Genomic DNA, 11,699 nt, shown 5'->3' with positions numbered 1-11,699 from the left:
TGTTTCTTTGTGTGTGTGTGTGTGTGTGTGTGTGTGTGTGTGAGAGAGAGAGAGAGAGAGAGAGAGAGAGAGAGAGTGTGTTTGTGTGTGTGTGTGTGAGAGAGAGAGAGAGAGATAGGGGAGAGAGAGAGAGAGAGTGTGTGTGTGTGTGTGTGTGTGTGTGTGTGTGTGTGTGTGTGTGAAGGAAAATCCAAACACATATTTACAAACAGGTTCAGTTTTTATTCACGGCATTAGTAGATCAAAAGTGTCACCTATCAACAGAGAGAGAGAGAGAGAGAGTCAGTCAGTCCTTCATTTCGCTGCTTCACGTTACTCTCAATCACAGAACACGTTTTAGACATGTTCCGCTTTCTCTTTCTCTTACTTCCACGCACGAAACACGAGCTACACGTGTTCCGGTCCTCTCACGTTCCTTACACGTACGGAACACGATCCAGACACGTTCCAGTACCGTACATGAGGAATAAACGTAGACAAACAGAACTGGGTTACTTTTAATTACATATTTCGATCTATAGTTAGGTCTGAAAAACAATATGGAAGTTCTAGGGCCTCATCAGTACCTCAAAACATGTCCTGTACACGTTTAAAACCTGTACAGACATCATTCGTAGGTAAACAAATGATGCTAGGTAGGAATTTTGGTTTATTAATTGGTAAGAGAAAGTAAAAGACAGTATTACAGATTCTTCTATACCTCTTTGACACTCCACTCACGCAGTACATGACCTATACACGTTTAAATCATGTACAGACATCATTCTCAGGTATGCAAATGATGCTAGGTAGGAATTTTGGTTTATTTATTGGTAAGAGAAAGTAAAAGACAGTATTACAGATTCTTCTCTGCCTCTTTGACACCCCACTCACGTAGTACATGTCCTACACACGTTTTAATCCTGTACATAGACGTCATTAGCAGGTATACAGGTGATCCTAGTTTGGAGTATTGATTTACTGGTGAGGGGAATTAAAAGACATTAATTACACATTCTCCTACATCTCTTTGACCCACTCACTCAAAACACATACTCGTTTAAATCCCGTATAGAGGTATGAGAATCCACATAAAGGCGATTAGAAACGAATAGAGTTGAAGGCTTTATTCCACAGCTTAAACATACTCAGAAGACATATTATACTTCCAATTCTCCCATACAGGTAGCGAATTTTGATGACATTACCTTTTGCTTTTTTCACCTGCCTATCTAATTACAGGTGGCGATTTTTGTAAACAGAGAAACTGTATTTTTGTTATAGTTAGAAAAATCGAGACAGAATCAAATGATGTTTTTTTCTTTACGATTGACAAACACTAAGACAAAAGAGAAAATATCGAGACAGAATGGAAGGATGTTTTTTTCTTTTCGATTGGCAAACACTAAGACAAAAGATGAACACACGAATAACAAAAATAAATGTTAGTAGAGGGAGCCAGACGGGTGTGGGTGTGTGGGGGTTTGGATGGGAGGGGTGAATTACCTATTTTAATGACTAGAAAATTTACTCCTCTTTATCTCACTACATTCATTCACTACGTGTTATTCATCTACCCATTCATTATTCCACATTCCGTCGTCGTATTTATTCACCAAACATTCACTCATTTTCCTGTTCACTATCACTGCATCACTCCCAGTTAATCCCACCCCTTCTTGGACCAGCTTGAGTAATGAAGAATACCATTTACTTATGTGTGATACTTTTTTTGATTATTATAAGGGAATATGTAGACAAGAAATGCATGTTTTGAGAGGGACAGGGCAGCCAGTGTCTCCAGGTAGCGCGACACATATGCATCTTTTGTGGGTGAAAATTTTGGGTGTAGTATATGCATGACTACACCTTTCGTAGATTAAAACTTTGGGTGTATGAGAAGCCCTAATATACCTTTTGTGGGCTAAAACATGATCCAAGAAGGGGGAGTACGCCCTGCTAACCCACTCCACACCCTTACCTACCTCCACACCTACACCCATTTACACTCAAGCCCTCAGCCAGACAAGCATACAGCCATCCTGCACACACACACACACACACACACACACACACACACACACACACACACACACACACACACACACACACACACACACACACACACACACACACACACACACACACACACACCTCAACCAGCATTGCATTACACACTTCTCCAAGCACACTCATTACACCTTTCCAATTTCACTCACTCTGAAACGCCAACGAAAAAGATAAGCTCATATGTACACTATTTACAAGATTGGTTGAAGAGGTTTGGGCGAGGAAGATCAGGTCGGAATATTCCAAGGTTTGTAGGCTTGAATTCTCTTTAGTTTGATCCTGTGTTGATGATTTTATATGGGGCCGAGTGAGATGGGTTTATGGCGGACTTGGTGTGGTGGTGGTGCGTGGTTGTGTGGTTGGAGTGTGTGGTATGGTTTGGTGTTGTGTGTGGAGTGGTGGTGGATGGTCGAAAGTGGTTGTTTGGTTGGAGTGTGTGGTATGGTGTAGTGTGGTGATATGTGGTAGTGGTGTGGGATTTATTGTGGTGTTTGGCAGTGGTGTGGTGGTAGTGTGGGGTGGTGTGAAGGTGAGGGATGGTGTGAAGATGTGGTGGTGGTGTGGGGCTGTGTGAAAGTGTGGTGGTGGTGTGGGGTGGTGTGAAGGTGTGGTGTTGTGGTGGTAGTGTGGAGGTGTAGGAGTCTAGATCCACACACTGGTGAGGGGTGTAAGTGTGGAGTTCAGGGTACGGTAAGTGGAGGGGTACTTGGCAATCGCTGGGATGTACTTCTCTGTGTATGGGTAGCCGGAGTACGTACGTTCGGGGGAGGCACGACTGTACTTGTAGGAGTCGTAGTACCTGGTGAGATTGTTGATGTAGTCGTAGGCAGGGTCGTTAGTGTAGGGGTAGTCGTAGTAGAAGTTCCTGGAGCGCGTGGCCAGGCTGTAGGGACGGGTCTTCGGTGAGTCGTAAGGGGCCAGGCTTTCATACTTGGTCGGGTGTGGAATAGGGCTGGTTACATTGCGTGCATAGCGGCGGTACGTATCAAACACCTTAGGCTCCTCGTCGTACGGGCTGTAGGCCATGGTGATGGGACGTGGCGGCGGTGACAGCTCTCTAACAGGGCTCCGTGCCTCCCTGACAGCATCCACCAGAGGATTATCCGGGAAGGGGTAGCGAGGAGGCTCATAGCGTTCCACGGAGCGAGCGCGGCGTGGCACCACATAATTCTTGGTGCTTGTGTAGGTGTCCAGGGGGCGGCTTGGAACCAGGGTGAACCTCGGGAAGGCCTTGGGGTTCTGCAGGGGTTCTGGCTCGGGTTCAGGCTGGATTTGGAGAGGGGGCAGCTTGATCTCCTCCGGCTTATCAGTAACAGCGCCACTCTTCCGTAGCTCATAGTCCAGGTCACACAGTTGACTCAGGAAGCCTTGGTTGGGGAAGATGTTTCTCCTTTTCCTGATGGAGGAAACACGTCAGGTCACCATCATATACTAGGCTATATTAGGTCACTTACACACACATACATACGTACATACATACATACAAAAAAAGAATGCCGATATGGAAACTCTCTCTCTCTCTCTCTCTCTCTCTCTCTCTCTCTCTCTCTCTCTCTCTCTCTCTCTCTCTCCACACACACACACACACACACACACACACACACACACACACACACACACACACACACACACACACACAAGATGCGGATATGAAAATTCTCTCTCTCTCTCTCTCTCTCTCTCTCTCTCTCTCTCTCTCTAACTCTAACTCACTTGATGGTAGAGAGGGCCGTCTGCACCGTCATGCCTCTCTTCAACATCAGGAAGGCGCAGACGAGGGAGGCCGAGCGAGAAATACCACACATGCAATGGACTAATACCCTGCCTGGAAAAAACACACAGAAACACCGTATATTAATTAGCTGGCTTTGATTTACCTGTGTCTCTCTCAATTTACCTGTCTACCTTACGTTCTCTCTCTCAGTCTTTGGTACATATTTTATCCCTGTTCCTACTTTCTGTTCCATTTCTCTGTCCTCCTCCTCCTCCTCTTCTTCTTCCTCCTCCTCCTCCTCCTCCTCCTCCTCAGTATCATCATCATTGTCATTATCATACCCAGTTTATCCCTGCCTTACTACCCTTGCATCACCCTTATCATGTATCATCATCATCATCATCATCATCATTCTACCTATGTCATCATCATCATCATCATCATTCTACCTATATCATCATCATCATCATCATCATTCTACCTATATCATCATCATCATTATTACTCTACCCATGTTATCATCATCATCATCATTCTACCTGTCATCATCATCATCATCATCATCATCATCATCGTCGTCGTCGTCGTCGTCGTCATCATTATTCTACCCATGTCATCATCATCATCATCATCATCCTTATCCTTCCCTATCTACACACACACACACACACACACACACACACACACACACACACACACACACACACACACACACACACACACACACACACACACACACAACACCCATCCCACACACACAACACCCCCCACTTCCACCCCTCCCACACAACACCCCCCCCACACACACATCCCCCCCACACCTCACAATCCACCACCACCATCATCACCAACATACCTCCTTCCTTCAGCGCCTTGTGTATGAAGTCAGCAGCTTGGCGTAGGAAAGGCCTGATGTAAAACCCAGGCATATCCATCGCAGGTATCCCCATAAACTTCAGGTTCTTGATCTTCGCGTAGTAGGTGGGATTGGTGCTCACGTAGCCATTGTAAACGTTGTTGTTCTGACCGTGGGCTGCGTTCAAGACGTGAGTGACGCCTAGATCCTTAAGTTCCTGCGTTGAAAGTGCCGTGTCTCTGAAAGTAGGAGGAAGGGACGGGTGGGTTTGTGATGGATTGTGTTTTTTTTAGTGTTTGGGTGACTGTTTGTAGCTTTATATGTTTGTTTTTTTTATCTATATGTATCGTCCTGCGTTGAAAGTGCCGTGTCTCTGAAAGTAGGAAGAAGGGAGGGGTGGGTTTGTGATGGTCTGTGTTTTTTTAGTGTTTGTGTGGCTGTTTGTCCTGGTAGTTTTATCTGTTTGTTTTTTATCTACATTTATCGTCCAGGTCCTTAATTCCCTGCGTTGAAAGTGCCGTGTCTCTGGAAGTAGGAGGAAGGGAGGGGAAGGTTTGTGATGCTTTGTGTTTTTTTTAGTGTCTGGGTGGCTGTTTGTCCTTGTATCTTTATCTGTTTTTTTATTTGTTATCTTTATTTATATACTGCGTTGATAGTGCCGTATTCATGAGAAAAGAAAGGGTGGGTTTGTGGATTTGTTTTTTCGTGTTTTGTTGGCTGTTTGGCTTTGTATCTTTATCTGTCTATTTTTTAATCTATATTTATCTATCTCTATATCTACCTGTTCCTGTCTGTCTGTCTGTCTGGCCTGTTTATTGTCTGTGTCTGTCTTTCCCTGTCTGCCTCTCCTGTGTGTGTGTGTGTGTCTATTTTTCTATCCATTCATCATTCCATCTATCACTGCATACCTATGCATGTGTATCTATACCGATATATTGTACTTTTTTTTTTATTTTTTATTTTTTTATGTGTCCGACTCTGGGCAAAGGCTTTAGGGCCTCTTCCCAAGCCCCAGTAGTCCTCCTTGGGGCCCAGTAGTCCTCCTACATCCCCACATGTCACCACTTCGGCGCTAACACCCACCATCCATATTGAATACATGCTAGGGCTGTCTCATACAGGACTGGTGTACTGGTATTAGCGGGGGTATTTTTACGACATGTCGGCGGGTCATCTGGTTGATCAGGAAAGTCTTGCTTTTTAAGAATTCAAATCCTTAAACTGTTCCCTGCCCCAGCCGGGATTCGAACCTGGGTCCATTAGGACTGCAGGCCGCCTCTTTACCGATTCTGCCACCGCCTCCCCCATATTTATATTTATATCTGTCTGTGTGTCTGTCTATCTGTCATCTATATATTTCTGTTTGTTTGTCTGTCTATATATATATCTATATTTTCTATCTGTCTATGTAACCCTCTTTCTATATCAACCTCTACTCATCTATCTATCTGTCCACCTATCCATCCCATGTACTTACGCATCGCCAAGCAAGATCCCGGGAAACACTTCGTCCACGGAATTAACAGGCCTGAACCACTTCCCTCCAGAGGAGTTTAGCAACAGGTCCTTCAGTTCCATGGTGCTACAACGTTGAATCCTACGACGTCCCATCCTGCCGGGGTTGTCGGGGGCTCCGGGGGGCGTGGAGAGAGCGCTGGGGGGCGTATAGGGGGCGTGAGAAGTGTGGGAGAAGGATTAGCGAGCGTTGGTGGGGTGTGGAAGGTGTAGGAGGAAGGTCAGAGTGTAGGTGATGTGGAGGAAGGTTAGAGGGTGTGGATGAGTGTGGTAGAGGGTGATTACAGGGTGTGGATGAGGTGCAGGATGTGTGGTAGGATGATTAGACGGTGTGGATGGAGTGCTAGGTGGGTGCTAAGTGGTGCTAGTGAGGAGTTAACAGTATACAATGAGTGCTAGAATAGGTGGAATGAGTGTTTGGAGAAAATGCTAAGGCGTGTGGAAGACCTTGTAAGTATGTGGAGAGATTTTTAGGCAGAGAGACGACTAGAGAACGTGGAGAGAACTTCAGGAGGTGGAGAGACAGTGTGTGGAGAGTCGTAGATATATGGAGAGAGTAGTAGATTAAAGATAGATATTCGTGTGTTTATATGGAGAGAGGATTGAGTCTGGAAGTGATAGTCTCTGTGATATATGGAGAGGGAAGGAGTTATGCTATGTTCTGTGTTATTCTGAGTGTGTTATAGAATTAGGTAGGGTATAGGTCTGTGTAGGAGGGATAGAGAGAGGGCTAGAGTGTGTTTTCTGTGTACTAGAGAGAGTCTGTGTGCCGGGAGAGGTCGACAACGTGGAATGAGTGTCTGTCGAATGTCGATCTGCAAAAGGAAGGAAAGAAAATGAGAATAAAGGAGTTACCCATTGAACATTAATTAAAGCGTTATAATAATTCAATGTTAGTTTTTATTATTTATATGGAGAGTATGATTATTGAAGATTTTGGTAATTTGCTTATTATGAATGAGGAGGGTATGATTATTGTGTTCCTGAGAGAGAGAGAGAGAGAGAGAGAGAATGAATATTGTGCTTCTGAATAGAGTGCTGTGAAGTGGTATGAGAGAGAGAGGAGAGAGAGAGAATCAAGTTTTACCATCTACGTTAAAGGATCTCCCTATCACCTTTTCCCTAGAGATTTATTATCTTCAACACCTTACATTCCTCCTCTGTTATGTAAATCCTTTTAATATCGCCTCACTTTGTATAACGTCCCCCCCAAAAAAAAAAAAGCTACTGTCTAAAAATAAATCGCTAAGGAAAAGGTGTTAAGGGGTCTACAAAGCTCGTAAAGGAGGAGAGAAGATTAAGTGGCTTGATTAAGTAACTCTTTCTTTTAGTCCCCCCCTCCCCCGAGAGGTAAGCGACAAGTGTGTGAGATAGTGGCCGAGAGAGAGAGAGAGAGAGAGAATGTGTGTGTGTGTGTGTGTGTGTGTGTGTGTGTGTGTGTGTGTGTGTGTGTGTGTACATTTATAACCACGTTGGCCGGGTATGCTTGTGTGTGTATGTATAACTGTGTGCATGTCGTCTTTGTGTAGGCTGAAGAATGTGTGTGTGTGTATATATAACCATGTACGTATGTATGTATGTGTGTGTGTGTAACCATGTACGTGTGTGTGGGGGGGGTGTAAAACTATGTACGTATGGATGTGTGTGTATGTATAACCATGAACGAGTGTGTGTGAATAACCATGAACGTATATCTGTGTGTGTGTGTGTGTGTGTGTGTGTGTGTGTGTGTGTGTGTGTGTGTGTGAGAGACCATGTACGTGTGTGTGTGAGTCATAGCGGCAGTTGGCAAGGCTGGAGGTATGGTATTTGGTTTTTGCGTCTATTTTCCATCCCTACCTTTGTCCTCTCATGCCCTTCCCTTCCCTTACCTATCCTTACCTTATTATACCTTACTTTTTACCCATATACTCTCTGTTATCTATCTGTCTATCTATCTGTTCATCTGTCTCTTTCCTTTTTTAATCTATCTTCCAAACTCATCTTTATCTACCTGTCTGTTTGTGTGTGGGTCTGTCTACCTGTATTCTTTCTGTTCTTGTAATCTTTGTTTTTCCCATCCATTTATCACTCCTCTCCACCTATCCCCATACCATATCCACATCTACCCTACCCTGCCCTACCCTACCCTACCCTACCCTACCCTACCCTACCCTACCCTACCCTACCTTATCCTACCCTACCCTACCCAACCCTACCCTACCCTGCCTTACCCTACCTTATCCTACCCTACCCAACCCAACCCTACCCTACCCTACCCTACCCTACCCTACCCTACCCAACCCAACCCAACCCAACCCAACCCTACCTTATCCTACCCTACCCTACCCTACCGAACCCAATCCAACCCAACCCAACCCTACCCTACCTTTCCCATCTTTCAGTCCTTGTCTTCACATTTTCTTTCTTTCCTTTTTCTTTTTTCCCAGCCTTACCTATACCTGTAAAAGAGAAGCGTCACCTTTTCTTTGTCTCACCTGTGTGGGTTAATTAAGGTCTTGGAACAGGTGAGAGAGAGGGAGAGAGAGAGAGAGAGAGAGGTATTTGTGTTGTGTGTGTGTGTGTGTCAGTAGTCTCTCTCTCTCTCTCTCTCTCTCGAACCAGCAGGTGGGGAGATAAGAACAGCCATCTGTCAAGGTCGCTAACCACCTGGCGACACACACACACACACACACACACACACACACACACACACACACACACACACACACACACACACATTTTCTACTCCCACTTTCTTTTGTCCATTCTCCTTCCTTCCCCTTCTTTCTTCCCTATCCCTCCCTTTCTCTCCCTACCTTTCCTCCTCCTCCCTCTACCCTCCTTCCCTTCCCTCCCCTCACCTTTCCTTCCTCTTCTCTCCCTTCCATATCCCCATTCTTTCTTTTCCTTCCCTTTTCTCTCCATCTCTATATCTTTCCACACTATATCTCTCTTTTTCCCTCTGCCTATGACCTCCATTCTGAATAAATATATCGAATTGAAATTATTTATTTATTTTTTCTCATTTTAACTCATTATTTTTTGTTTTTGTTTCAGGAGGAATATATTTTGGGGAGTTTATTTATTGATTTATTCGTTATTATTATTATTATTATTATTATTATTATTATTAAACATTCAGAAGTAGGAACAAAATTACATATTATTATTATTAGAATTAGGGACATCACTGACGAACTCCCAGTAAGTAATTTTTTTTTTATGTGAGAGAGAGAGAGAGAGAGAGAGAGAGAGAGAGAGAGAGAGAGAGAGAGAGAGAAAGACAGAAATATAGATAGATAGATAGAAATAGATAGATTGAGAGAGAATTATCAGGTAGACAAGTAAATAAAGAAGGGGAGAGAGAGAGAGAGAGAGAGAGGCAGCCAGACAAAGGTATTCCTGGTATTTTGACGACACTGTTACCGCCTCAGAGCGTATCTATACCAGGCTAATACCAGCTTAACGGATTAGGCAACTGGTGTAGCGCTAAGGCGGGAATGAGGAGCCTGGAATTACGGGTGTTAGGTGTGTGTGGAATTTGTGGGTAGGGTGGTGTGATGGCGGTGATGTGTTTGGTGATTTGTGTGGTGTTTTATGTAAGGTGGGTGAGGGATGTTGTTGTGGTGGTTGTGGTTGGTGGTGGTGGTAGTAGTAGCAGTAGTAGTAGTAGTAGTGGTGGTGGTGGTGGTGGTGATGGTGGTGGTGGTAGTAGTAGTAGCAGTAGTAGTAGTAGTAGTAATAATAATAATAATATGATGATGATGATGATAATTATGATGATGTAATAGCAATAATAGGTTGTACAGCAGTAGTAAGAGAAGAAGAAACAGTAGTAATAGTAGCAGCAGGAACAGTAGTAGTAGTGGTAGTAGTAGTAGTAGTAATAGTAGTATTACCTAGTTTGTTAAGTCTCTCCATGCTGAACAGAATCGTATGGAAAAAAACAAAAAACAACAACTTCAACATCAGGTCACAGTACAGCAAAATACCTGTTAATTATTACGTGTCGAGATTAATGTTATAATGATCTGATTTTTGTATGTTTGTTTGTCACCGTAATACAGCAAAGACGGTGCAACGTAGAGCAATTTTCGTTAGACCAAGGTACCGTTAAAATGCTGTAACTTGAAGAATAAAACAATTTCCAGTCCAATCGGGCCACCGGTTCTCGAATTATGACTCATTTCTGGCCTGTTGCTTCAGATTTAATATTTTCTTTTAGTGGTGGGGACGGATTCGTCCTTGGTCCGGCGTTGAAATTACCAGCATGACAAGAGAGAAGAGTGACGTGTTTGTTGTAGTATCACTCTCACGCCTCTCCTTCCTTCCTCCTTATACGCCTAAAATTGTATACTATAATGGTATTGTATAATTTCGTACAATGAACACTGCCATCCTGCCCCCTCCCTCCCTCCCTCCCTCCCTCTCTCTCTCTCTCTCTCTCTCTCTCTCTCTCTCTCTCACACACACACACACACACACACACACACACACACACTAGCAGGATAATAATAAGGGAAAATGTCTCGCTTCGTCTCACCCACTGCATGAGTAATTCATTTTCCTGTTACCCTTCCACTGAAAATAAAAAAACTGACATGACATCGGATCGGCGGCCTGTAAGCGAGTCGGGGATAAAATGACTTAGTCGGTTTGTTATATTTTACGTTTTACAGGATTGTCTGAAAACGAGAATAGGGGTAGGGCTAAACTAAAATAAATCGCCAAGGAAGAGGTGATAGGGATTTTAACCGACGAGAATAAGGGTAAGGCTCAACCAGCAATATCCAAGAATAAATCGCTAAGGAAGAGGTGATAGGGAGCTTAACCGACGAGAATAAGGGTAAGGCTCAACAGCAATATCCAAGAATAAATCGCTAAGGAAGAGGCGATAGGGAGCGGGAATAAAGGTATGGCTCAACCAGCAATATCGAAAAATAAATCGGTAAGGCAGAGGCGATAGGGAGCCTCCTTAACCGACGGGAACAAGGGTAATGCTCAACCAGCAGTATCCAAAAATAAATCGCTAAGGAATAGGTGATAGGGAGCGTCGTTAAGTGGTGAGAAGGATTATGCGGATCAAATTTCATACGTATTCAGCTTGAGTCGCCCAGTTCCGTTAGATGAAAACAGACCAGAGAAATCACCAGGAAAGTAAACATGTCAGAATCCCTCGAGAGTGTAAATAAGCTAATCTCTATATTTCCTCATGAGGCTGGGGTCAGATGTAAACAAACCCGATATAGTTCCCCATGAGGCTGAGGACAATATCAACAAACCGTGAGCTACCTTCCCATGGCGCTGAGAATGACACTATATTTTTACTCCACTACAAAATACATAAAAGAGGGTTAAATCTACCAAAATCTACCTCAAAATGAATGTAGATTATCGCCAAATTCGCTAGTAAATGGAGGAAACGCGAACCGGAATGAAGGGGATAAAAACAAGACGATTCGCTTCCTCATGTCGCTGAGACGCACGCGGGAGGTCGTATAAGGGCGGCGATTACGTCATTGGGTCGATACCTGGTGACGTGTGGGCTACTTCCTTATGACCTTAATAGAGAGAGAGAGTGAG

The 11,699-nt window shown here is 44.0% G+C and overlaps 1 protein-coding gene across 2 annotated transcripts in view; it reads right to left on the bottom strand.

Annotated features, from left to right (window-relative positions):
• Positions 1–2,239: 2,239 nt before the first annotated feature.
• LOC145395906 (uncharacterized) overlaps positions 2,240–11,699 on the bottom strand; it is an 18,076-nt gene continuing 8,616 nt past the window's right edge. The window contains exons 2-5 of one of the 2 annotated variants that reach the window (XM_080269429.1): positions 6,097–6,949; positions 4,620–4,858; positions 3,763–3,874; positions 2,240–3,445 (exon numbers count right to left, since the gene is read on the bottom strand). In XM_080269429.1, coding sequence (XP_080125555.1) covers positions 2,692–3,445; positions 3,763–3,874; positions 4,620–4,858; positions 6,097–6,230 — 1,239 coding nt within the window. In that variant the 5' untranslated portion in view covers positions 6,231–6,949 and the 3' untranslated portion in view covers positions 2,240–2,691. The remainder of the gene's footprint in view (positions 3,446–3,762; positions 3,875–4,619; positions 4,859–6,096; positions 6,950–11,699) is intronic. The other variant, XM_080269430.1, reaches the window with a different exon arrangement.

The sequence above is a fragment of the Coenobita brevimanus genome, chromosome 33 (genome assembly GCF_032717465.1).
Source record: "Coenobita brevimanus isolate Jiangsu-jjx chromosome 33, ASM3271746v2, whole genome shotgun sequence".
NCBI lineage: Eukaryota > Metazoa > Arthropoda > Malacostraca > Decapoda > Coenobitidae > Coenobita > Coenobita brevimanus.
Note: the sequence above shows the minus strand (reverse complement) of the source record. Positions and strands in the feature narration are given on the sequence as shown.